This window comes from Talpa occidentalis, unplaced genomic scaffold (assembly GCF_014898055.3).
Source record: "Talpa occidentalis isolate TD23 unplaced genomic scaffold, MPIMG_talOcc4v2.1 talOcc4.10, whole genome shotgun sequence".
In the NCBI taxonomy this organism is placed as follows: Eukaryota; Metazoa; Chordata; class Mammalia; order Eulipotyphla; family Talpidae; genus Talpa; species Talpa occidentalis.
Window position 1 is genome coordinate 7,954,888 of NW_023600993.1, and position 26,755 is coordinate 7,981,642.

Genomic DNA, 26,755 nt, shown 5'->3' on the forward strand with positions numbered 1-26,755 from the left:
GCTTTATTTTCTACATAACTCTTGCCACCGTATGAAATCACTTCACTTTCATGGGTCCTTATGTCTTCATTGCTTCTCTCCCCCATTACAGTGTCAGCACCATAAACACAGGGATGTTGTGGTGGATGTTGTGGATGTTGTGGTAAGTTCGCCACCGCATCCTCTTACGACAGTGCTGGCTTACGACAGTGCTTACGACAGTGCCTGGCTGTTGGTTTATTCAGTTGCCTACTGAAGGATGTCTGGTGTCCAGCTTTGGACTTTCTGTCATGCATGTGTATGTAGAGGATTAGATGTGAACATCAGGCTCCATTTCTCTGGGATAAAAGCCCACGAGGGCATTGTTGGATAGGACGGGGTTGTATGTTTAGCTTGGTATGAAATGCCTAACTTTTCCAGAGTGGCTGTGCCTCTTACACCCCTAGCAGTAATGGACGAGTAACCAGTTTCTCCACGTCCTCTCCAGCATCTGGTGTTGCCACAGCTTTAGTTTTGTCATGCGGGGAGCTGTGTATGTCTTACTGTGGGTCTGCCTGGCATTTCCCTAGCGACCGATGATGAGGGCCGTCTGCCCGTGCACTATGTTGCCAGCTCTAGGTCCTCTCCCGTGGAGTGTCTGTGAATGTCATTTGCCCGTTTCTAATTAGATTATATTTTGCTGCTGAGTTTTGCAATGTCTTGATACAATCTAAATGCTCCTGTTTTGTCAGGCACATGGTTTGCAAATACATTTTTCCTAATCAGCAGCTTATCTTTTCACAGCGTCTTTTAGTGAGTAAGAGTTTTGTTTTTTGTTTGTTTTCTAAGGTGTACTTTTTCTCTCTCTTTCTAAAACTTAATTTGTAAAAAAATTTTTTAATTAATGATGTATCATTATTTTACATCCTAGTTTGTTTTTTTACAATATAAGATTTCTCAGGTGTGGTCACCATAGTTCTCACACCACAACAGCACCCTGAATCCTCCAACATGGGCCATCATGAGAGTACAAGTCTTCGATGTTGTAAGATCCAGCGGTCAGTTTGCCTTGCTAGCAACAGTGCCTTCAGATCATCTAAAAATCTTTGCTCATCCTTAGGTCCTCAAGATTTTCCCCTATGTTTTTTTCCCAAAAGTTTTGTAGTTTTATCTTTTACACTAACTTCCGTATAGTTAATTTAAAATCAACAAAGTTCTCTTTTTAAAATTTTACGATTTTTAATTGTAAAATGTACGCAGTGTAACGCTTTCTATGCTAACCACTTGTTAGCTCACAGTTGGTGGTACCAAGGCCCTTCATCTTACTTTACAACAGTCACCACCACCTGTTCGAGAACATTTCATCTTTCCACACTATAGCCCTGTGCCCTTCATACCAACACCCCGTGCCCCTTAACCCCTGGCTTGGTGTCCATCCTACTTTCTGTCTCTATGAATTTCACTTCTGTAGGGACCTCCTGTGAGTGGAATCCTTTTGTGACCAGCTGCTTTTGCTTAGCACTATGTCCTCAGGCCTCCCTGGGGACCACCATGTGAAATGGCCTGACTTACTTAGTCTTTATTGCTTTTAGGTGTGTTTTAGGTCGAGGTTCATTTTTTGGTCTGGGTATGTACTCAATCTGACAGACCTCACCAGCCCCTACTGGCCACTGGAGGAGAGTCCTCTGAGCAAAGCTGGGGAGCATGTGCAATCATTATAGAACCAGAGGTGCCCCTTCCTTGGGCCCATTTAGTAGTTGGGATACTAACACCAGACACAGGGTATGTTGTGGCTGCACACACCGAGAGAGTGAAGGTGCAGGTTGTGTGCATGAGCCCAGGTCCCCGTAACACCTCCCACCCTGACCTCCCTCTGCTCCCTGTGGCTGGTGAGCGGAGGGAGCTGGACGGTATGCGGTGGCGATGGGAGGGCCACCTGGGACCACCCATTGGGATGACTGGGTCAGGGCGTGAGGGCCCACAGGAAGAAGCCAGAACAGGTCCGAAGTGAAAGCTGTTGAAGAGGCGTCAGAGGGGAACCTGCCCAGGCCCTGGGGGAGGACGCCCATGAGGCTCGAGGTTTTTCCAGTTTTATTGGATGACACAGCAAGGGCAGGGCCTAGCCAGGTCTGGTCAGTGATGCCGTGGTGATAGCAGTGGATGGTGTCAGGGAAGGGAGGGGACCGAGATAGGGAGGCCCTAGGGGTGGGGAACAGGAGCAGGGAAGAGCAGCCCTTCCTGGGGAGAAGGGAAATGCCTGTGGCTCCCAGCTCCATGGAGCCTGGTCCTCATTACCCTGTGCTCTGGGCTGCTGAGGCCACTCCCCACCCCAACCCAGGGTGGACCTAGGTAGCTGGGGGCAGGCCTGGAGGAGGTGCTGGACACCTGCCCTGGGAGGAGCTCAGGGCTCACCATGGGTAGGTGGCCTCAGGGAGCAGTCACTGTCTCCCAGGCACTAAAGGCTTGGGGTGCAGGGGCAGAGGAGAGCAGGCAAGACTGGGAGGGACCCATGAATACAGACATGTATTCCTGTGAGAAAAAACTTCCTGTCAGAAAGTGGGATTAATTGGAGTGCAAGTCCTCATTTGGGGAGAAGGTAGACATGATTCTAACATTAGCACTTGAAATACATATACTTTCATGTGGGAATTAATCCCCATAATAGTCCTATGAGGTTAGCATTCTCCCTTGTTTATCCACTTTAAAATGGGCAGAAAGAGAAACAGAGAGGTTAAGAAACTTGCCCAAGGCCACACAGCTGACAGGTGCTGCCCTGGTATCTGAATCTAAGCATTGGGGTCCAGACTCAGTTCTTAACCACTGAACTTTATCACTGCCCCAGGGGTCTTGGACTCAAGTGTGTTTATCCTCATCCCCAGTTCTCACATCCCATAATTCTAAGATGTTATACTAAGATTCTCAGATCCCCTGTTTTGGGGAACTTGAAGCATCAGCAATCAGCCCTGAAAGGGCCTCAGAATCTGGTGGTTCAGGGGTTATAGAGGATTCAGGTGCTTTGTGTCCCCTCCCACTCTGGCCACTCTGGCCCTGGGACAGTCCTTGGGCCTCCCTCCTCTGCCTGGGAGGTGCACTTCCAGACCAGTTGGAGCGTGTCTGTGGCAAGGAGGATCCTGCATGTTGCCCATCCCCAGCAGGTCAGGGGCCTGGGCTGGGCACATCCGGACAGTGAGATGCCAGGCCACCTGAGGCACGGCTGCCCCAACAGTTCCTGCACTTATTCAGCCCAGTGCAGAGCTCTGCCATGTGGAGTTGCCTTTCCCGTGGCCTTGGGAACCACCTTTGCCCCTCCGGAGCCCAGCCTGGAGCCCAGCAAGCAGTAGATGCTCTCAGGGATGTGGCTGACGTGAATGCTGGGCTGGCATCCAGAGGGGCCAGGCGAGGAGTGGCAGGCTGTAGGGGTCCGTGACTGGTTCACGCAGGTGTGCAGGCTGAGGTGGGACTGAGGCCAGTCTGTCCTGGTGCGAGAGCTGGGCTCCGGCGACCATCCCCGTGCAGCTTCCCAGCTGTGTGGCCGAGTTGTGTCACCGGGCTTCTGTTTCTGCGGGTGTCAGACGTGGCCACTCACAGCTCCCGCGTATCGCAAGTGTTAAATGGACCTAAAGTGCTTATGCTACAGTGCCCGACCTGGTGGCCACATGAGGCTATTCAAATTTAAATGAGCTGCCCCCAAATGAGGTTAAGACTTCAGCTTCTCGTCCACATTGAGGTGTAGGTGGTCATGCATGGCTCATGGCTCCAGTTTTCATTGCCTGGGGCAGAAGGTCTGCTGGAAGGTGCTCCCTGGCCCGGGGGGAGGGGTGGGGTTCAAAAAGTGGGGACCAGGATGGTCTCTGCTGCAGGGCGGGGAAACCAATCCTTTCACCTCCCTGGCCCCCATCTGCCCAAGGAGGGTCTCGGGTAGTGGCCATGTGACTTCTCTTGGAAGGAATCCCCGGTGTGTCTGCTGGCCCTCCAGCCAGGGGCTCATCTGAAACCTGCTGCAGTGGGAGGGAGAAGCATGGTGAGGCCCCAAGAGGCCTCCCAGGTGAGGTGAAGCCGAGGGGCTCAGTTACACCACGGTGAGACCAAGTCAAAAGGCGCCCACCGGGGACAATTGCCGTCTTTGTCCTTCGGAAGGGGACTGGGACTCCTGGGTGTTATCAAATCTGCCGGGATGAGGGGAGGGGAGCCAAGTGGGGGTGGTGAGGAGCAGCGAGGGGTGGGGGCCAAGATGGTCCTCCAAGGAGGCAGGAATCCTGGCCTGGTCAGGTGGAGGGGCAGCAGGCACTTGGCCTAATCCCAGGTATTTACTTGTCCTTTGAGGAAAATCCCAGGTGCTACTAGGTCTCACAAAGGACTCCTGGCCTGATGAAGGGGCTGCGGTAAGGAGTTGCTGTGCAGTAGCAAGGACTGGCATGCTTCCTGGTGCCTTGGCTCTATGGGTTCTGCCATTTTATTTGCCTAGCACCCTTGGGCGGCCTTGTTCACCCCACTTCACAGATGGGCAGGGAGGCCCAGGCAGTACGTGAGCAGACCTCAGGCTCCTGGGCAGTCCCCACCTGATCTCAGCACCCCCAGAACATTGTGGGGAGGGGCCGAGCCCTGGTTCAGCAGGGGGTGGTCGGTGCAACACCAGCACTCAGCTGCTTCGTGTGCCCCTTTTAAGGCTTGACACACCATAGGCCAGCCCCATTCCAAGGGCTCCCGTAAATCACCTCATAGGGAGGGCCTATCGTTGTTATTCCTATTTTGCAGATGAGGAGAACTGAGGCACAAGTGGTCAAGGGGTATGCTGAGGTTGCCCAGGTAGAAATCATCTGAGATTTGGCAAAGGAGAGTGTAGCACACTACAGGACCCTAGAATAGGAGGTCAAACTCTGGGGGTTGGTTTGGATGGGTGGACGGATGGATTTATGGTTAGATAGGCAGATGTTAGAAGATGAGTGGATGGATGGATGGATATTTGGAAGGATACATAGATCTGTTTGGAAGAGTTAGTATGTGGATGGATGTAGGGATGGATGATGGATAGTTATTTGGAAGGATGTTTGGTTGAATGGATGGGTTGGACATTTTCCCAATGAGATCATCAGACCAGTTGAAGGAAAGGGATAGAAATTCATGTAGTCATTCATTCAAATGTTTATTAAATACCTATTTATGTGTCTGGTAGTGCAGTAGGCTCTGGGATTAGATGGTCCTTGCCTTGATGGAGCTGGCATTCCAGAAAGAAAACAGAGGGTAAACTAAAAAGTTGAATATATATGGAACCTACTCTCAGAGTATAATAGATGCTGTAGGGAAAATAAAGCAGGATGGGAGGGCGGAAATGACTGGAGAGGGGCATTTTACATTAGGTGGTAAGCAGGGGACTCTCTGAGAAGGTTAAGTTCTAAACAGGAAGGGAGGAAATGAACTGTCTGGGGAGTAGCATTTGAGAAGGGGAACAGCAAGTACAAGAGTCTGAGGCCAAGAGGTCAGTGTGTCTCTTTCTGAGTGAGCAAGAGGGGAGAGGTCATAAATTCGTGTGTTTGGGAGAGAAGGGCCAGTACGGGGTAGGGATGGGCAGTTCACCTTCCAGGCCCTGGAAGAGGAGAGTGTGGGTTTGTTTCTTAGAAAGCCAATGCAGACTTTGAACCTGGGTTGACTTGTGTCTCGAAAAGCAAGCACCATCTCCTCTGCTCCCCTTCCAGGGGTTCCCAGCCCTGTTCCCTCCTGACCTGTTCGCAGTTGGGAGGCTGTCAGCATTTTACTCATAGATCCCGCCCTCAGGGGTTTACAGCTCACCGTAAAACCAGCCCTGGGCAACATATGGCACCTCAGAGTGATTCACTTGCTCACCATGTCTATATTTACTGCCATTGAATGGCCAAGGGCCATTTTCTTTCTTTTTAAAGATTTATTTATTTATTTATTTATTTATTTATTTATTTATTTATTTATTTATTTATACATACAAGCACTGGATATGGTCAGAAGCGCAGGAGGGTGAGAGAATTCACCAGAGCCAGAGCTGGGAACAGAACAGGCAGAGTGACGAAATACACTGCTGAGGGGAGCACACTGCTGAGGGGAGCAGCGGGCACGGCAGGAGAGGTCTGTCGCGCAATGTGGGACTCTGGCTGGTGGCCGGGGATCGAACCAGCACTGCAGAGGCTGCGGGCAGCTTCGCAGCACAGCGCTCAACCGCTTCGCCACCAGGGGAGGCCCCATGGGGCATTTTCAAAGAGGAAAAGAAGGAGGAATTTAGGGGGAGTTGGTGGAATTGGTTTTGTTGTTTTCTTTGGGTAACACATAGCTTTGCTTTTCAGTTGTTTTCTGGGATTACTACTCAGCCTTTAAACAGTGATTTTTACACTTGCTCACTTGCAAGAGAACTTGGTCCCTGGCTGAATGGCAGTCTTCTCTTGAAAGGAGAAGGAGAGCTGGAGGCAAATGGCACTGTGGAGAGGGCGTGGGCTCGGGCAAAGGATCCCTGCGTAGTGTCTTCTGCTATCCTGGCTGGGCCTGTGGCCGCTCTCCCCTCTCCCTTCTGAAGCCAGAAGCCTGCAGATCTTGGGTCCAGGCCTGTGCGGGGGCTCATGAATCACGTGGGAAGGATGTGTAAGTGCGGCTTCCAACCCGCAGGTCTGGGGTGAGGCCTGAGAGTCTGCATTTCCCACGAGCTTCAGGGGGTGCCAGGCTCTGGTCCTGGGGCCACATTTTGCATAGAAGGATGTTGACCTGTGCTGTCCAATGAAATCCATGTGAGCCACGAATGTAATTGTAATGTTCCTGTTGATAGTAGCCACATCCATCCAGAGAGGTGACCTTAAATTTACTTTGGCCTAATCTGTCCAAATCTTTGTCATTTCAGTATGAAAACACTGAGGTATTTTATTCCTTATTTTCCTGATAATACATCTTTGAAAGCTGCCGTTGCCTTACCCCCTCAGTGCAGACTGGCCACAGTTTGAGCGCTCCTGTGACTGATGGCTCATGCTTTAGACAGCGCGGGTCTCAGGCTGACTTGGATACTTCTGCTGACTCACTCCCGCTGGGAAGTCCATGCTGACCTCGAAGGCTGTGAGCTGGAACTTGTCTCCCAAGAGAGCAGGAAAGAGCCAGCTTTGTTCCCTTGCTGGGTGACCAAGTTGGTTGGTATCTCTGCAGGGACTAGCTCTGCAATACCTTGGAGGCTTCCACTGGGTTCCCTTGAAACCTCAAAGGTGGGCACCTCATGGGCTCTGCTTCAGTTCCTTAGCAACCCTGAGATAGCTTCCTAGCCCCCAGGGGTTGTTCTTAGCTCCCAGTTTTCTTGCTGAAGGACCAGCTCAGAGAGGTCAGGTAATGTTCCCAGTCACCCAGCCAGGAGGTGGCAGAGCTGGGCCTTAGAGGCAGGACTTTGAAATCCTTCTGCTGTAAGAGGCGCCAGCTCCTCTTTGTACATGGCCCCTCGAGGCCCACTGCGCTCCTCAGATGCGCAGGGCTGGAGGAGCCTGGGGTGCTGACAGAACCCCGGTGATGGCTGGAGGGTGGGCGTCAGAAATCACGCAGAGCTTAGTGGACGCTCAGAGCGCTGTCCTCACCACCTGTGGCGACTCCCTGGGGCTTCAGAACAGTAAGAAATGGGTTATTCCTCAACCGCGACCCTTCCTCCTCCTCCTGGGGACTAGGGTGGGGGGCAGGGGGGTGGAGGGGAGGCCCCACCCACCTCACTGGAAACTGCCCTGGGATAGAGATAACCCAGGCTGTTTTTCCCAGTCACTGGCTGGAAAAAGCCTGACTCCACCAGGGGCAGGAAAAGTGATATCTAAAGGGAGGTGTACGTGTCCTCCGAGCTGGTGGTTTGGGGGCAGCATGGAACCTTGAGCCGACTGGTCTCCCCTCCTGGACACCAGCTCCTGCACCCAGACACTGATGAAAAGTGGGGAACTCAAAGGGCTTCACGGGTACAAGTCACCCGGCAGCACCTGGGTAGGTGAGACGGTTTATTGAGGGGGGGCAGGGGCACAGAGTGCTTTAGGCCAGCGGACCTGGCTCCTTGTCCTCCACCCTCCAGAGCATCACCACTTGCTCCTGTATCCAACATCCCTCCCTGGGAACGTCAATCTTGACCTTTAGTGAACTCAGTCAAGGCTCTTCTATAAGACCCCACCATGAAGGAAATGACCATCAGACTCCTGAGCCAGAGTCATTCATTCATTCATTTGTTCATTTGTTCAGTCACTCACCCACTTACTTATTGATTTACTCACTTGTTCATTTGGTAAGTGCTTGCTGAGTGTCCCCTGAGAAGCAGGCCTCTTCTAGATGCCTTCTTCAAAAGCCAAAGGGCAGTGCGTTTCCAAAGCTGATGTGAGGGTGGGGTGGGGAGAGCCAAGCAAGTACCCCAGTGCCCCAGGGTCATAGGACAGGGTGATGTGAGGTGGGCGATGGGGCACTGTGACAAGTCTCCAGTGAGGGGTGCTGTGAGACGCTGAGCTGAAGCTGAGGACTGTGGAGACTGAGGAGAGGTGTCACAGGCAGAGGGAACAGCAGCCCGAGAGGCTCAGAGGCAGGAATGGGCTTGATATGGTTCAGGGGCCCAGTGTGAATATTCACAGAGGGGATCAGCCAGGACTACGGTATGGGGTGCTCGGGCTCCAAGTGTCAGGGCGAGGTGGTGGTTCTCTTCAGAGGCTGTCCCTTGGCCTCGCCTCCTCAGCCGTGCCCCACTGGGTGCCAGGCTCAGCTAGGAGGGGCTGGTGCTGACTATCCCATGGCAGGTGCATCTAGGTGTCCCAGAGTCCCACGCTGGTTTCCTTCCCAGCCTTGGGCCTTCACTGTAGCCACAGCCAATGTCTCTTGTGCACCTGCCCCCACCCCTTGGTTTCTCCAGCCCCCTGAAGGCTCTGTGCAGGCACCCTGGCTACCCTACCTGCACTGCCCTTCCCCCTGCTCATCCAGTCACGATCCCTTCTCACCCTTCTTGACTATGGGTCACCTCTTCCAGGTAGCTAGAAGCGAGAACCCCTCTCTTGCCCCATGGCAGTAAAGGTCTCGTTCTGGCCCAGTCATGTCTATGAAGACTTACTGGCCCAGTGGTCTCCCTTCTACACAGGGTATTTCTTGAGAACAAGGACCTTGTCTGATCATCCTCACCTTACCATCACCCAGCACAGGCTCTGACAGGGAGAGATCCCTGGGTGTTTCTGGAAGAACTGAGTGGATGGAGGATGTTAGTAGGACTTTCTATCCCTACCCCTAATTGGACCACCTTAGGATTTAAAAAAAAATGTATCAGATAGTCAACCATGCCCTACACCAATCCAGTCAGATCCACTGGGATAAGGCCCAGGCATCAGCCGATTCTAAAATCCCTGATTTCCAGAGGTTCTGGAATGAGCCTGATAGACCCAGATCCTGACATTGAGTGTCTAATTCAGTGAGTCCCTCATTCAGCCCTGCATTGTGCGGACCCCCAGGACTCCCGGAAGACCCCTGCCATTGCAGGAGTAGGAAGTACTTGTGGCCCAAGCTCCCAAGGATGTAAGCCCGATGGGGGTCTCTGGTCTGATGGTGTTTATATAACTTTACTGAAATCATTCACATGCTGTATAATCTACCCATCGAAGTGTACACTTCTATGGTTTCCAGTTTATTCAGAGTCATGCCACCTTTACCACCTGCCATTTTAGAACATTTTCATCACCCTGCAGAGAAATCCTATACCAATTAGCAGTCCCTCTCCATTCCCCTTCTCCCAGCCCCAGGCAACCATTGATCTGCTCTGTCTCTATGGATTTGCCTCTTCCAAACATTTCATTTAAGTGGAATCACACAACTTGGCATCTTTTGTATATGGCTTTCTTCCACTCAGTTTAATGTTTTCAAGCTCTAGACATGTGTAGCAGGCATCAGCACCTCATTCCTTTTTAATGGCTGAGTAATATTCCACTGCACAACTATGCCACATTTTGGTGACCCCTTCCTTACTTGGCGGACATTTGGGTTACTGCACCTTTTGGTTCTTGTGAGTGTCTGTGTGCAGGTTCTGTGTGGACACAGTGCTGTGGTCTCTCTCTAGCCCCGTGTTTGTGGTCTTTGAAGTCCATCATCTTCCAGGTTGACCCTGAAAGACCCCAGGTCTCTGGGTCAAGAGAGAAGGCACTTGGGCACTGGTCTGTGGGCCTTTACTCTGATCCTCACAGGGCTGGCCAGGGCCATTCAGGTCAGCAGATGCTGTGGACACTGGCTGGCCTTGTCAGTTGGACAGTTTGTGGTTGATTCATCTCCAAAATGGGTTCATGAGGTCTTTCCCTGGGAAACAGCCCCCCATTCACTCCCTGCACCTGCTCAGGCCTCTGGTCTGTCCTCCAGGTGGCTGCCCGGGGGGCCTTCTCAAATGCCATCTGCCCCTTCTCCCATCAGAGCCTGGGCCTCTGGCTGTCCTCTGTCCACTCTGCCCTCTCAGCCCAACTTGCGCTTTCTTGTCTTTTTATTTAGCCTCCTCAGTTCTGGCCCATTCTCTGTTCAAGAGGCTACCTCACCTCACTTGGCTTCCTCTGTTACTGCTCTTCGGCACACATCCAGCAAGGTTTTACTGAGCACAAACTATGTTCCAAGCACCTGTGCGGGGGACAGAGTAGGAAGTAGAGAGACTATGTCTCTGCCCTTGGGCCTTTTACATTCTACTGGGAGACAGAAACTGTGTGCTATGTCAGATGCTGATACCCACAGGGGGAGCAAAAGGAACCCCTAGGGGTCAGGGAAGCATCCTTGGCAAGGTGAGATGTGAGCAAAGGCCCCAAGGAAATGAGGTGGGAAGCCATGTACAGAGTGGGAAAGAGCATCCCATCAGAGGACAGCAAGTGCAAAGGCCCTGAGGTGGAAGTGTGTCTGTAGTACCAGGGGAACAACAAGGAACATGTTGTGACTGCAGTGAACAAAAGCACAGGAGATGTGGCCCAAGAGGGAGCAGGGGCGGCCAGGGGGCAGGAGAGAGAACCCCATCATTCCCCCTTGTCTTCAACAACCCCAGTGTAAGGCCAATAGTCACCAACATTGCTCTAGTCCCCGCCCTAGCTCCCCCAAACTGGAACGATTTCGGGCAAACTCCAGACATTGTGTTTTTCTTCTGTGTGATCTCTAATCAAGGATTTTTAAAAGAACATAACAATGGTACTATTATTACTCAGAGCAAAATGAACAATTCCTCAATACCATGTAATACCACCGGCTGACTCAGATCTCTCCATTGTCTTAAAAACATTTTCCAGTTGGGTTGTGGGAGGGGAACCCCTGGGGCTGTGACCACAGAAGAGGCGGGTCTGCACTTTCCTTCAGAGCCCCCCTGTGGAGTCAGGCCGACCTCATGTCCTTGAAACAGTGGGTGCTCGGTCCCTCCCCCCCACCCCCTGCCACCCCAAGTATAAGCTTCGAGGGAGCAGGGGCCTTGCTTCTCTCCCTCCACTTGGCCACCAACCTCAGGGCCTAACTGGAGTGGGATTAAATTAACATGTGATGGAAGGTGAGTGAGTGAGTAAAAGGATGGATGAATGAATCCCAAGGCCAATTCACTGATGCTCCAGAAGTCAGGAGGAACATACGGGTTTTTTGATCCATTCCCTCCCACGACCTGCCTTGCCCCTCATGCCATAGCTGGGGTGGCCTACCTCACTCCAGGCCACTGTCCCAATTCCTCTGGCTGGAGCAGCCCCTGCCCCTGAGTCAGCCCAGCTCCCTGTTGGTGAGTAGGCTCCTGGGGGAGGTAGCCGAGCCTATGCAGGAGACACTACAAGTGGCCACTGCCCCTCTTGGGGCTCAGCTGTCCCACTTCTGAACTGGGTTTCTGCTTTCAATGGAAGGGTGGTGCTAGCCCCAGTTTGCAGGTGAGCAAAGCCAAGGCCAGGCCAAGGCCCCACTAGTACTCGCTGGGGCCCTTACCGCCTCCCGACTCCACCTTCTGGGCCCTGCCCTTGCTTGGTACCTTTGAGGTGGTGCACGTGACTGCATGGGACAGGTGTGGGTACACGCATATGTGTCAGCACAGGAGAGGTATGGGCATGGCTGTGTGTCAGGCCAGGGTCCGTGGCATGTGTGGGACACACGTATGTGTTTTGGGGCCCTGAGGGCATGCAGATATGGCTGTTTATGAGCCTGTGGGTCAAGAGGGAGTACGTGGTGTGAGCACGAGCCTGCGTGCTGAGTGGCGATGAGGCAGTGTAGACAAGTGTGGGGCTGCAGAACCATGCCTATGAGGAGGCCGTGTGTGTGCAGGCGGTTACTGGTATACTGGGGGAAACAGGAGCCTAGAAAGAGACAAGTCGGGGTGAGAGGGGGGTGTGTCCAGGGGTCACAGCTTCCTGCCAGGCCTTGAGAGCCAGGCCGCAGAATCTGGGCTTCCACCCCAAGGACACAGGAGCCAGAGATGGTATTTGAGTTACTGTAAACTGGCAGACACTGAACTCAGAAGGTCCTAGGCTAGAGCAGAACTTCTCTCCGATTGGGGCTGGGACTGGTTCGCTGCCCTCAGTGCACAGGGCCGACCTGCTTGCATTCTAGTGGCCCCGTTCTATGGAACGCAGCTTCCCCCCTGCCATCCCCACCCGAGTCAGACAGGAATATTTGCTTGAAGTCAGTGCGTCCAATATGACTTAAAGAATGTGACCAAAGAAGAAAATACTCTAAATGTTTACCAAAAAAAAAAGCTGTTTTTTCCCCTTCTTTCATCTGAGTCGCCCAGAGGAATACAGCTGCAGCTGAATGAAATGCAGCTTTCTGCTCATGATGGATCGACATGCGGGCAGAGGGGAGGGCGGGAGGAGGAGATGCAGGGAGAGGAAGAGCAGGGGAGGAAGAGAGAGAGGGGAGCAGAAAGGGAAAGAGGAGCAGGGGGAAGAGGAGGAAAAGGAGTAGCAAGAGGAAGGGGCGGAGGAGGGAGAGCAGTAGTGGGAGAGGAGGAGCAAGGAGAGTAGTAAGAGGTGGGGAGGAGAGGAGCAGCAGCAGCAGCAGCAGCAGCAGGAGGAGGAGCAACAGGGGGAGGAGCAGCAGGGGAGAAGCAGGGAGGTGGTGGCAGCAGAGCTAGGAGCACAGCCTGCAGCTCACTCAGGGCAGCATTCACCTCTGGGGGTGTGGGGTCCATGCGGCCACTGAACTCCTCATTGTCTGAGGTCAGGGTCTGGAAAGGAACCCCGATACGGACATCATTCTTACACAGAGCATTTCCTGGGAAGGATTTGGGGGAGCTAAGCTGTGAGGAAGCCAGGGAGGCAGCTCTGGGCACCGAGAGAAGTTGGGCTGTGATGTGGGTGCTTCAGCCGGCCCCTGAGCCCGGGACTGGAACGGCCCTTCCGAACCGACCCAGTGGAGGTCGGTGTGGACCTTTGTACCTGGCTCCAGGCAGCCTTTGGGGTGGGTCGGCTGTTCTGAGGTGAGGTAGCTCCATCCTGGGAGGGAGGGCCGTTCCTAGGGAGGCGCCGGGGCCCACTCTGGGCAGCTGGCAGAGAGGGCCTGGTCCTGGAGGAGGGCCCAGTGGGCACCAGCCCATGGCCCATGGCCTGAGGGTGCAGGGCTGCCCGCCCACCCCCTTCCTCAGTCCCACTGCATTTGCCCCCGCCCTAGGCTCAGACTCGCTCAGGGTCCAGAGCGCGTTCCAGTCCTTCCTAGCTGTGCTCCCTCGGGCCCTAGCATCCTCATCTGTATAGCGGGTGATAACCTTACCTGCTTAGAGGCCTGCTGGAGGGATCAGTGACTGCTCAGTGCAGCTTGCAGGCCAGCGGCTGGCAGTGCATGTGTTGGAGTGGCCCAGGGTCCTGCCCCGGTGTGGCTCACATGTGGAGGGAGAGACGGGTGTGCACAGGGGATGGATCAACACTTGAGCCATGGAGCTACCAGGGCCTGAGCCAGTGTTGAGCTCTCTTCTGAGAAATCACCCCACTCTTGTCTGAGACCAACACAAAATGCTCATGTGGCGCCCTAAATAATTTAATGGCCACTCAGACGGTGGCTGCATTTCCTGAGCGTCTCCCTCGACCTGTAGCCTGCCTTTGGCCACTGAGTCCTGGCCTGAAGCCACAGGGTGTGTTCCATGGAACAAGGAGACCGAGGCTCAAGGAGGTGATGGGACTTACCTGGCGCCTAGCCAGGTACTGGTGGGTGGCGCGATCGCAGGTAGAGAGGGACTCAGTGGGCAAATGCCCTGAGCTCACTCTCTTCTCCTCCATTTTCTGGGGCACCCTCTGCGGGTCGGGTCTGACGGGAGGCTGGGGGCTGGAAGCCCCTAGGTGTAGTGTCACAGGTGGGCTTCCTAGCCTGGAGAAGGCCCATAATCACACCCAGGTCAAGAGTCCAACCCGGTGGTGCAGGTGGTTTTGGTCAGGTGCTGCTTAGAGAGGGGAAACTTGGGCGGCCAGGGGCCTGGGAGAGGGAACCGGCAGGACGTGGTGACCATTCTCTAGCCTTCAGTCCCCTTGAATCTGACCCAACCAGAACCTTCTGTGGAAACCCTCCAGAGAGGGCCTTGGTACCCACCATATCTGCCACCTGTTTGCCTGGTGCCGTTTTCCCAGGTGATCCTGTTGACTCAGATTCTTGTTGGAGAAATTTCCAGAACCAGGTCACCTGCTAGGGAGAGGGTTACTGAGAGAGCGCAGGAGTGGCAGCACTAAGGGGTGAGGATGCTTCAGGCCAGGGGCAGGCAGTGTGTGTGGGGAGGGGTGGCCTCTTGGGGCTTCTCAGAGATGCCCTGGGCTCCCGTGCCAGCAGTGCCAGCACAGCCAAGCTTCAGGAGCTGGGGGCAGGGCGTCTACAACAGAACAGGCTTCGGCCTGGAGGAGGGAGGATGAAGGGCTGGCCAGGGCTTCAGAGAGGTTCTCTCAGTACTCACAATGGCCTCTGTGGCTACTGCACTGCCCAGAAATCAATTCCAACCCCAGGGACAGCTGGGAGAATGTGGCCAACTTCAGCCAACCTGGTCCTTCTTGTCCCTGTCCTCCCTCTTTTTTTTTTTTTAAAGAATTTTTTTTTAAAAGATTTATTTATTTATTTATTTATTTATTTATTTATTTATTTATTTATTTATATAAGCACTGGGTACAGTCAGAAGCGCGGGAGGGTGAGAGAATTCACCAGAGTCAGAGCAGGGAGCAGAGCAGGCAGATGGATGAAATACACTGCTGAGGGGAGCAGCGGGCGGCAGGAGAGGTCTGCGCGCCATGTGGGACCCTCCTCTGGTGGCTGGGGAGCAGCCGGGGATCGAACTGGTGCTGCAGAGGCTGCAGGCAGTTTCGCAACCCAGTGCTCAACCGCTGCGCCACCGGGGAGGCCCCCTGTCCTCCCTCTTAAAAATCCCTCCACAGCCTCTTTGTTGCACAGGTGGGGAAGCAGAGCCAGAGAAGGAAAGAGACCTTCTCAGACCCACAGCAGGACTGAGGCAGCACCTCCACCCCACAGCCCTGCCCCTGCCCTGCCTGTACCATGCTCCTTCCAGCATTCATTGAGCTAAATGAGGAAAGTGCACATTTAGGGCCTGTTGTGTGAAACTCCACACCAAGTCTACCAGCCTTTCTCTCATTGTATCCCCTCTGCCCCTTCGGAGGAAAGACTTTCTCACTTAGTTGCAAGTAACAGTTGCTGCTAGAGTGGCTTTGACAATAGAAGTTGACTTTTTCTTGCAAAACTAAAGTCTGGCTATAGTTTCAGAGGCTCAACAATCTCTCTGGGGTCTGAACAGTGTCCATTCTTCCCATCTGCTTGATGTTGTTGCCTTGTCCACTTCAGCTTTTCTTGCCTTTTAATCACAAGATGGCTGCCTCAGCTCCAGGAACTGTATCTCACACCGCAGCATCCAAAGCTGGGAAAGGAGAGGTCCTCTCAGGCCTGTCTTTCTCTCAGGCATTGCTGTATGTTTTCAGCCTCTGTGGTCAGGTCAGGCAGGCTGTGAGGATGGAGAGAGCCACACAGGCAGTGACCTGCCTCTTTAGCCACTTCTGCCATCATGGGCATGTGGAGACCAGAAGTAGGATTTGAACCAGGATTCTTGGGCTCCCTGGCCCAGGGGCAGTGCCCCCTTCCCTGCTACCTTTTGTCACATGGAGACTGATCTGATCCCCTGGGTCAGTGCTCATCACCTGGGGTACAGCTAGCTCTGAATTGACCCTTCTCTGCAGAGAAGCCAGGCTAAGGACCAGCAGAGGGGTCGAGAGGAAGGAAGCAGCAGTGTCCAGCTAACCTAAAGCCGCAGTCTCCAGCCCTCAAGGTCATGGCTTGGGGAGCCCAAGTCCTGGTCCTTGGGCCCCAAAATCTGCTTCCTGTGGTCTGTGACTTGAAACTCGTCAACTGAGGACTGGCTGGGACCTTACCAAAGACGTCTCCACAGCACCGATGGCAGCGGCTGTGCACCAGTTAGGCCTTTTTAAGCTGTGAGGGGCATAAACCCAACTCAAGCTGGCTTGAAAACAAAGGGAATTTTAGTTCCTGGAATTAGGTGGGCCTGGTCCAAGGTCCAGCTTGATCCAGGGCACAGATGCTATTCGCGGGGGCCAACAGCACACAGGCCTCACCCTCTCTGCGTCTCCGCTCTGTTTTCTTAGGTCCTTTCTCAGACCTACATGGTTTTGAGATACCTGTCCATGTCTCTGGGCCTTGCTTTCCCTTCTTCACTCACTGACAGGAAATAACCAACAAATGTTGCCTTCTGTTCACTCTGCATCCCAGGACTCTCTCAGACTACACGGCCGTTCTTAGTCGCCCGCCCTTCCTTAGCAATGGCCGTGTGCTGGAAGCAATGAGCGGCGGGGCTGCTTCGGGGTGGGTGGCCAGGGAACCTCGCCGCAGAGTCTACGTTTCCGGAGCTCCGGAGGCCACCAAAACTTGCTTACCACAGTCACAAAGACAAGGGTGCTGAGCAGAGATCCAGGCTGGAGGGGTCTTGCCGGGGTGGGTGGGGAGCTGCACCCTGGAGAGGGCACAGCAGGGGAGCCCTAACGAGGTGGGAAGCCTTCCTGGGCTGTGTCAGGGCATCAGATTCTCCCCAGGGGCTGCAGGGTGGTGGGGAGGTAACAGGAGCAGTGGAACTCAGCACTGGGAAAGAGCTTTTGTTTTTAAAAATGACACGTACCTCAGAATGCCGGGGAGGGTGATTGGCTCTGGGTCACAGTGTTGCTGCGTGGCGTGGGCTATGTGGGAGTCAAAGGTCACTGTCTGATCTCCCTCCTCTTGGAACCCCTTCCTCCTCCAGGAAGTTCACCCCTGGATCCTCTGGACACACCCAAGAGTCTGGGAGGCCAGGAGGCCAACGTCGATAGTATCTATTTGGTGTTATGAATCAAGGAATTTTCTGGAGCCAAGTTTCTCCTGAGGCCCCTCCCAGGCCCGAGAACCCCAGAATTACCTGCCTGGGGTAATTCTGGACTCTGGGCAGCACCTGGTACTTTGTTGGCACTTCCTGGGGGACCTGTCAGAAAAAGATTGATTTTTCTCCCTCCAGCGGTGCGGAAAATCCTTCCTGCTACTCCAGACAGGTTTGGGGCCGGCTTGGGGAACAGAGAACAGATCGAGAGCAGCCCCGCCCGCCTGGTACAGGAATCCCCCTTGCAAACCTGGCTGCTGCTCCCACACACTCCCAGGACAGATAGCTCATCAACTTCCTGGCAGCCCCCTCTGGTCTGGTTAGCTTGGTGGGGAAGGCTGGTCTCTATTGAGTGGGGTTCTGCTGTCCTGTGACTCCCCTCCATTGGGGTGCCAATTTTGCCCTTGGGACAGATACAGTTCTTGCCACTCACCCTGACCTGAGACAGGCCTGCAGACTGTGTGGGGCAGTGACCAGGACTTCAGAAATTGCCTTCTCTGGCATGTGCAGCTCCAACTCCTTCAGTGGGGTCTCCAGCCCCCTCTACTCTTGATCTGTCGGTTTCTGTCCATCTTCTGGAATGTAGCCCAGTTCTGAAAATCACATAGTACAGTAATCTCCTCCCTGATTGTGGGCACTAGATCTCAGTTAATGTGGCCTGAGGTGGCTGGCTTTTCAGCAGTCTCTTAGTTCATATTGAACTTGGGGTCATCTAAATTTTCCATTCTTTCTTTTTCTCTCCCATCTTTTGCTTCTACAATCTATTTTTTTTCACCAAAATTTATAGGAATTTACTCCACTTCTGATTGATTTCAACCATGTTTTAGTCTGTAAAAGTGACAGCATCATGACTGGGACTCTATGCACATCATCCGCTGTGGGCAACAGAGCTGACTGGGGCCAGATTTCAGTGGCACCAAAAGACTCTTCTGTTCCAGATGCCTCTCCTGGCTGCTCACTGTGCCTGAAATATCCTCACTGTCCTCAGTGCACACTCCCCAAGCCTGGTCCTTCTGGTTCCCTGTCTCAGTGCATGGACCTCTGCTCCTCTCAAGCCCCACAAGTCAACCCTGGTGCCAACAATCCTCCCATGGATTGTTCACCACTGAGCATTGCCAATTTTGCTGCTTCTCTCCCTCTGGCACCACCATCTTTGTCAGGGACACCATCATGTCTAGCCTGGACAAGGGGAACACCCTCCCTCCAGGTCCCATCCTGCTGCTCTGGCCTTCTCTAACCTACTTTCCTCTCTCTCTCGTCGGAGCGATCTTTAATGGTGCCTTTTGGACCTCATCACTCTCCTGTGTGTGGCCCTCAGTAGCACCCTTGGCTTGTTGATGATCCAGATGCTTCCCTGCCCAGAGTGGCTGGCCCTGCTGCCCACAGCCCTCTCCCTCTGCCCCACCACACCTGCCTCCTCCCGGTTCCTCTCGGGGCAGGCACCGCCCCTCCCACCTCTGAGCCTTAGCATGTACTGTTCCCCAGACTAAGATGCCCTTTACCCCCATCCCTCTAAGTCTGGCTGGTTCTAATTGATCTTCCTGCTGTCTGGCTCCTGGTGTGGCCCTGGCCTTCTTGGAGGGAGGGGGCTTTCCTGAGCTGCTCCTCACAGGTTAAATTTTCTTAGTTCTCTGTCCTGCTCCCTTCACAGCACTCACCAGTTTATCATTAGATTTGGGGGAGGTTATTAATCTATGCCTGCTTCTGGCTTGGGTCTATGGGCCTAGAGAGGGCAGGGACAGACCCTGCTTGTGTCATGGTCCTCCCAGCGCCTCTGGGAGGCGATGCCACCTGGCACACAGTAGGTGCTCAGTGCAAAATGATCAAGCAAGGAATGAATGTGCATCTGAGCAGACACACATTAGGTCTTTCTGTCCCTTTACAACTGATCAGCACCTTTTCCAGGCCGGGCCCTCAGGAGTCTCAGCCCCGAGGAGGGTCACAAGTGAGGGTCCCCAGAGCCACAGGGTGAGATGGAGGTTCTGGTCCAGGCTGTCTATTAGGGATGACTGCGGGGAGAAGGGAGGAGAAAGACTGGGCAGAAGTCGGCTGTGCGGCTGGCCCAGTGATGCCTGCTGGGATGTCCGGCAGAGCGGCCGCAGACCAGCCCCTGCCCCTTTCTGTCCCCAGCCACACACACCACCAGGAAAGCTGTGGCTTTCGGTGCTGGGACAGACTGTGAGGCACCCGACAGCTGGAGGCTGTGTGTCCATCCCACTCAGTCTGCTGGGGTGCTGGCGATGACTCCTATCAACTCGCAAGACCTGTCATTAAATATCCAGGGAATTGCGAGTGGATTGCTTAACTACTGGTGGCATCAACTCTGCCATGGTGGGAACACTTGCCCACAGAAATTGGCAAATACTACAAAACAGGGCTTTTGTTTTGTTTTGTTTCTTTCTTTGGATGTGGTTTACCAGCACGCCACCACTTATAGCTGCAAAGCTAGACCTCTCCTAAAGGGGGGGTCTGGGTGGTGTATCTATATGTCCCTACAAAGAAGCTGCCCTGATGGCAGCTGCTGACAGGCAAACAGTTATTCCAGGGCCAAAGTGACAAGTATTCAACAACCATAGAAGTCATGAGAGGGTCACTGACTGCCCTGGCAATCAGGGAAGGCTTTGTGGAAGAGGTGACTTTTCTTTCTGCTATGGTAGTATATCAAAAGGAACAAAATACAATCACATGAAAACATCAGGCTCCCAACTCTCCGAGCCCTGGTATAGGTGCCCTCCCGGGAGGCAGCCACCCTCACCAATATCTCATGTGTTATTGGGTGCTCCAAGGAACACGCAAGCACAAGTCTTCTCTTTCTCACACTAAGAAGCTCATGCTCTGTATATTTTTCTGCATCTGTCTTTGTTCTCTTCACATGTATCTTTCAGACCAGCCCACATTAATAAGTGCAGAGCTGCCTTCTTCTCTCTAACAGCTGTAGAACACCCTGGTTTATAGATGCCCCATCATGTATATAAACAGCTCTCATTGGTGGGTCTTTGGATTCTTTGGATCTTCTGCTATTTCTAATAATACCCCCGTGAGCCTCTTGGTCATCATGCACATTCGAGAGCCTCCCTGAGTAGATGAATTCCTGGGTGAGACTATAATGAAAATAAAGATTGGCTTTCCAGATAAGGATTGAGCCCAGAAGCGAACTCAGAGGGAAGAACACAGGCAGGCACTGGGAAATCAGAAGAGTTTCAAAAAGAGACTGAAGTCCAACAAGTGGGTCAATAGCATTGGCATATCCTTATAATGGAATATTATTCAGCCATGAAAAGGAAGGAAAACTAACACATGCTTTGATATGGAGGAACTGGAAAACATGATGAGTGAAGGAAATAATACACAAAGGCCACATATGTTATGGTTGTGCCTAGAAGAAGCAACTATCTAAGACAGAAAGTGGATTAGTGGATGCCTGGAGCTGAGAGGAAGGGGAGAGGGGGAGAGACTGCTAACGAGTATGAGGCTTCTTTTCAGGGTGGCAAATATGTTCTAAAATTAGGTGGTTGTGATGGTTCCACAATGCTGAATACAGCAAGTTCTCGAGTAACATGGCTTCACCATAGGGCTGAAGAGAGCCCAGCCAGGGCACTGTCTGTGTAGAGCCTGCATGTCCTCCCCACACCTGTATTCATTTCTCAGGGCATCTACTTCCTTCCACACCCCAAAGATGAGCACAGTGGGGCTCATCGGTGTGTCCCAGTTGCCCCGGGCGACGTGAATGCAGATGTGGGGTGCTGTGCCTCACGATGGGAGGGCGTCCCCTCTCAGTTGGTGCTGCCTTGGGTCCCAAGCTGCTGGGCTCGGGTTCCCTGAGATACCAAATGGAATAAGCAGGTTGGAAAAAGAATGAAAGAGAGACCGTATGGTTGTTTAATATTAGAAGTGTGCTGGGCTTGATTTAGAAGGTTGGCGATGCTTTTGTGACCAGAAATAAGACGTTGGAGCTTAGCTTTTATTTATATCAATTACCTTACGGTGAAATTGGGTTTCATTACATGAATTTACTGAAAGTTGCAGTTTCTAAGAGGCTGTTGATGAAGTTGAGAGAGGACTTACTGTTTACTAAAAACCACTGAATTGTACACTTCAACTGGGGCGAATTGTGTGGTGTATAAGTTCTATTGCAATTGAGAAAAAAGAGGTTGTTAATAACAAGTACAAAGTTGCAGGAACCCAAGGGCTGGTGCAGCCCTCTGGGGCTGGCCACAGTGGGACTGTTGCTCCTCAGGGCTGAGGGCCAGGGGCTGGGCTGGGCTCAGGGAGTGTACTCACAGGACATGGAGCAGAAACTGTGATCTTTGATAGGAGACACAGCCACCCACGGTACCCGGCAGGAACAAGCAGGAGGAATAACTACCAGGACTTCCCTCTGCCCCTGGAGCTCCCCAGTGCCTTCTGCGGGGGGCAGAAGCTAGCCCATGGTTGGTGTGTGCCAGACCCTGTTGTGGTCTGGCCAGCATCGGGTGTGCAGCAGGAGAGGGAGTGTGTGGGGTGGTCAGGAGAGACATGTGGAGGAGACCCAGCATGCTCTGTGATCTTATCTAAGCCCTTTCCTTTCTCTGAGCCTCAGTTTTCTCACCTCTGAAATGGAATGAAAATGCCCATCTCTCTGAGGATGCCACCAGGCACCTGTATATGTGAAAAGGCAATATTGTTATAGGACAGGGAGAGGGGCATCCCTGAACCCCCAAGCCTACCTGCTCAAAATAGGTTCTGCCATCTGCCACATCAAGACAAACAATGTAAGACCTTTAATGCAAAGGAACTTTATTTAATACTATTAGTGTGCAATACACAAAAGACAAAGAATATAGTTTCCAAATCAAGCACCCAAAGTTACCCATCCCCTCGTGGGTAAAAGTCCACCCAAACAGGATTGGCCCAAAGCAAGGCCCCAAAGCCTGCCGCCAACTCTAAAGCACCTTTCGGTAGGGACCCATAGAAAAGGGTCAGATGAAACAGCCAGATGAGTCTGGGAGGAAAAGAGTAAAATCAAAATTAATATAAAAGCTGCCATTGTTAACCTCCCCACGGGTCTCTCACCCACGTCTATTTCACCTAGTCCAGGACCAAGAAGCAAGCGTAGTTTCGTCACATGTTTCTCTGTTCCATGTGCCTCCTCCAGGCCTTCTTCTTGCTCTCCATCCTGCTTCCTTCCTTCCCTAGTCTCTTCTTCAACTTTTCCTCCCTGCTCAGCTCCACCCTCCCTTGGGTGGGGCAGGGAATCTGGAACCTCCCCTTTTCCTGGGGAACGCCCTGTTACAATATGAGTATCCGTCCAAGACCAAACTTCACAGACAGAGTCAGAAGTCACCTTGGACATCATTTAGTTTAAGTCCTTGAGTTCCAAGTGGGGAAACTGAGGCCCTGTCCTGGCCGGGGCGGCTGTGATTACACCCAGCTGAGTTAGAGCATAATGTGCTCCCAAGTTTCTCAAAATGCATCATTAGCAGGGCTAATGGGCTGGGTGTCACCTGATCAGGGCCCAATAAATACCCATAGGGCCTCAGGCCATCAGTGGCCACAGGGGAAGAGGAAGGTAATGTGCAGGAGGACACATACTGGACCCAGCCCAGCCCAGCAGCCTGGCTTTCAGCACCCAGCTCCCACAGTCCCCACGGAAACATTTGGTCTCGCAAATACTTCCCATTGTGTCCACCAAAACCTTCCAAGCACTTTTTTTTTTAAAGCCAGATTTACTAAGGTATATGTCACATACCATAAAATGCACTCACTTAAAATGTACAGTTCAAACCTCTTAAATGTATTTGCAGATATGTGCAGCCATCACTGCAATCAATTTTAGAACATTTGTAGTGCTTCGCAAAGAAGACTACACCCTTTAGTGGTCTCTTCCCCTTTCCCTGTCTCCTCCCAGCCCCTGATCTACCTGTCTCCGTAGATTTGCCTTTTGTGGACATTGCATTTAAATGCCATCGTACAATACATGGACTCTGTGACTGGCTTCTTTCACTCAGCATTGCTCTTGGGGTCTGTTCAGGCTGTAGCAGGTGTCAGCACTTGTCCTGCCCGAGGGGTATTCCCCTGTGTGGAGGGACCGCACTTTGTTCATCCATTGATGGACATTTGGGTGATCTCCACTTCAGGGTTGTAAAGCTTGCTGCTATGAACACTAACTTATTAACCTTTATATACATGATGTTTTATTTCTTCGGGGCATATAAAGCCTGCTGGAATAAAGTAAAGCAGGGTATTTTGTGTGACTTATACACAACAGACATTTCTCACAGTTCTGGAGACTGAAGTCCAAGATCAGGATGCCAGCTTGGACATGTTCTGGTGAAGACCAGCTTCCTGGCTCATAGCCTGTGCCTTCTCACTGGTCTTCAAAGGGATCTCTCTGGAGTCTCTTTATGAAGCCCAAATCCCGTTCATGAGGGCTCTACCCTCATGATTTTCAACCCCCCTGAAGGCCCTACCTGCTAACACTATCACATTTGAGGGTTAGGATTTCAACAAGTGAATTGGGGAGCAGGGGATACATACACACATTCAGGCTGTGGTGCTGAATCATTTGTTTTTCACATTTTGAGGAACTGCCAGACTGCTTTCCACTGGGCCCCATTTTACATTCCCACCAGGTGGACATGGTCCCTGTTTCTCCATATCCTCGCCAACTCTTATTAATCTCTGTTTCTCTTCTATTAGCCATCCAAGATGGTGTGAAGGGCTGTCTCATTGTGATTTTGAACTTGAATTTGCCTGATACATAATGATGTTCAGCATCTTTTCATGTGCTTATTGGCCATGGTATCCATATTTTTATAAATTGTGAGATATAGCTAATGTGCAAAACAAGCACACAGACTAGCTATGTCGATTTAAAAAAATAATTGGTAAGCAACCATAGCAAGAAATAGAACATTACCAGCATACCAGAAGTACCCCTGGGTGGTCCTCAAAAAGTAGGAAGCTCTTTGCTTTCTATCTTCACTATACTCTGCAGCACAGAGGGCTAAAAAAGTGTCTCCAGGCATGCCACACGTTCATGATAGATCTGGGATTTAAATCCAGGGTCCAGAGTCTGTGCTTTTTATCATTAAATGCTGCCTCTCATGCTCTGATAATGGAAACTCAAGCGGTAAGGGAAGCTCAAAAGAAGGGTTACACCATCTAGCCTAGGTATCCAGGCTAACTTCCCGGGAAGGTTAAATCAGAGCCAGGTTTCTTGGACTCAGCTGCCCCACAAGCCCTGGCAGGTGTTATAAAAGCGGGAGACCTCTGAGAAGTCATATCTTGAATTCAAGGAGGCAATAGGGAATGGTGAGGACTGTGGCAAATTGATTGGTTGCTGGTATAGTTCCAGGTATTTTTTCCATGTGATAATGCTGGTAGAATTGTGGGGAGCCTCAACACAGCAGGTCTGCTATGCTGGCATCTGTGGCTATATACCAGTAGGTCAACACCCAGCTGTACCAGTTAGTAAATGATTTGAATATCATTCTAGAGTTACCTGGATGGTCTTTCTGTTTCTAAATAAATAAATCCCCAGAAGTCTGCCTTTTAAAGTCTCCTGGTTTTTAATGTTGGTTCAAAAATGATTTTAAACTTACTCAGGCCAAAGAGAACCTATATGTGGTGTGAACTAATCTAAGTGCCAATTGAAGAACCACATGGGAGGGCAAGCAGTTTCCAAGTGGAAGACACAGCCTGCAGGCTGGAGGTGAGAGGGATTTCACTCCAGGACTGTGTTTCCTGCAAAAAAAAAAAAAAAAAAAAAAAAAAGAAAAGAAAAGAAAGAAAGAAAGAAAAGAAAAACAAAAGCAAGCTGGGCTAGGTGGGGCAGGGGGCAGGCCAGGCTGGGGACAGCACTTGGCCTCCGCATGCAGTGACATGTGTGTGCTCTTCCCTGCCCACCCCTGCAGATCCTGGAGGAGAACATGAAGCTGGAGTGCAAGTGCCATGGCGTGTCGGGCTCATGCACCACCAAGACCTGCTGGACCACGCTGCCCCAGTTTCGGGAGCTCGGCTATGTGCTCAAGGACAAGTACAATGAGGCTGTTCACGTGGAGCCCGTGCGCGCCAGCCGCAACAAGCGGCCCACCTTCCTGAAGATCAAGAAGCCGCTGTCCTACCGCAAGCCCATGGACACAGAACTGGTGTACATCGAGAAGTCACCCAACTACTGCGAGGAGGACCCGGTGACGGGCAGCGTGGGCACGCAGGGCCGTGCCTGCAACAAAACAGCCCCCCAGGCCAGCGGCTGTGACCTCATGTGCTGTGGCCGCGGCTACAACACTCACCAGTATGCCCGTGTGTGGCAGTGCAACTGCAAGTTCCACTGGTGCTGCTACGTCAAGTGCAACACCTGCAGTGAGCGCACCGAGGTGTACACCTGCAAGTGAGCCCATGCTGCCTGCTGCAAGCTCGACGGCGGCAAGGCCCCAACGGCATCCGGCTGCCGTGTCCTGGGCAGGTCTCCTCACAGATCTGCACGGGGACCACAGGAAGGAACGCTGAGCCTGTCTTTTCTGCTGTGGGCTCCTCTGCTGGGTTTCCTGCAGGCACCTGTGGGAAAGAGCGCGCCAGAGCCCTCACTCTTCTCTCCCACACCCGATGCTGCTCCACTCCCAGGCACTGCCCAGCTGGCTCTCTCCTCCTGGGGAGCAGAGCCATTCTCAGCAGGAACTCTGGACCCTTGGGCCTCATCATAGCAATATTTAACAATTTATTCTGATAAAAAATAATATTAATTTATTTAATTAAAAAGAATCCTTTCACCTCGTCGGGATCCGTTTTCTGCAATCAAAGTGGACCACTTGCTTTCCTTGCAGGATGATTTTGTCGCTAGGACAAGGAGCCAAGTAGAACTGTACATAATTATTCTTGATGCAGCTATTTCTACTAGTTGATTTCGCAAGCACCCCCTTGCAGCACTAGCTGTTTAAGTACAAGAACAGACGTCCTCTATACATATATAGATAAATATATATATGCACACACATACATTTATATTTTTTTGCTGTTTGCTGCTACTTATCCAGAAATTGAAGCTGGTCCAGATTTGAAGATGTTTTCCAGAATACATTTCCCATCCTTTGACCCTCCCCACCTCAAACGTCACCTGTAGAAAAATCCAGTTTGGAGTAGAGAGAGGAAAGATAATAATAAAACTCCCAGCAGTTTCCATCTTTTGGAAAGTGAGCCACTGGATAAGAGAGAATATTTTGTAAGAGACTATTTTTATATGAATATTTTATTTATATCGAGTCTGCCTATATCATTCCATGGCCATGCTTTTTAATTCTGGGAGTCTCTGTGAGGTGAGACCTGGCCACGGAGTCAGGCCTTGCGGGGATGCTCACACTGCTTGGTTCTCAAGTTCTGTTTGCCAAGCAGGCAAAAGCAGCCTCTGGATGCGGCCTGTGATGTCATCGGCATTAATTGGGGAAGAAATCAGGTCCCAGCCTAGGCCTATTGAGCTCAGGTCTTTTGAGTCACTGAGGGGTGACCGCA

The 26,755-nt window shown here is 52.1% G+C and overlaps 1 protein-coding gene across 1 annotated transcript in view; it reads left to right on the forward strand.

Moving 5' to 3' along the window:
• The window catches only part of WNT7A (Wnt family member 7A), a 49,453-nt gene extending 23,764 nt beyond the window's left edge, over positions 1–25,689 (forward strand). The window contains exon 4 of the mRNA XM_054699137.1: positions 25,165–25,689. Within this exon, the coding sequence (XP_054555112.1) occupies positions 25,165–25,644 (480 nt within the window). The 3' untranslated portion in view covers positions 25,645–25,689. The remainder of the gene's footprint in view (positions 1–25,164) is intronic.
• The last annotated feature ends 1,066 nt before the right edge of the window (positions 25,690–26,755 follow it).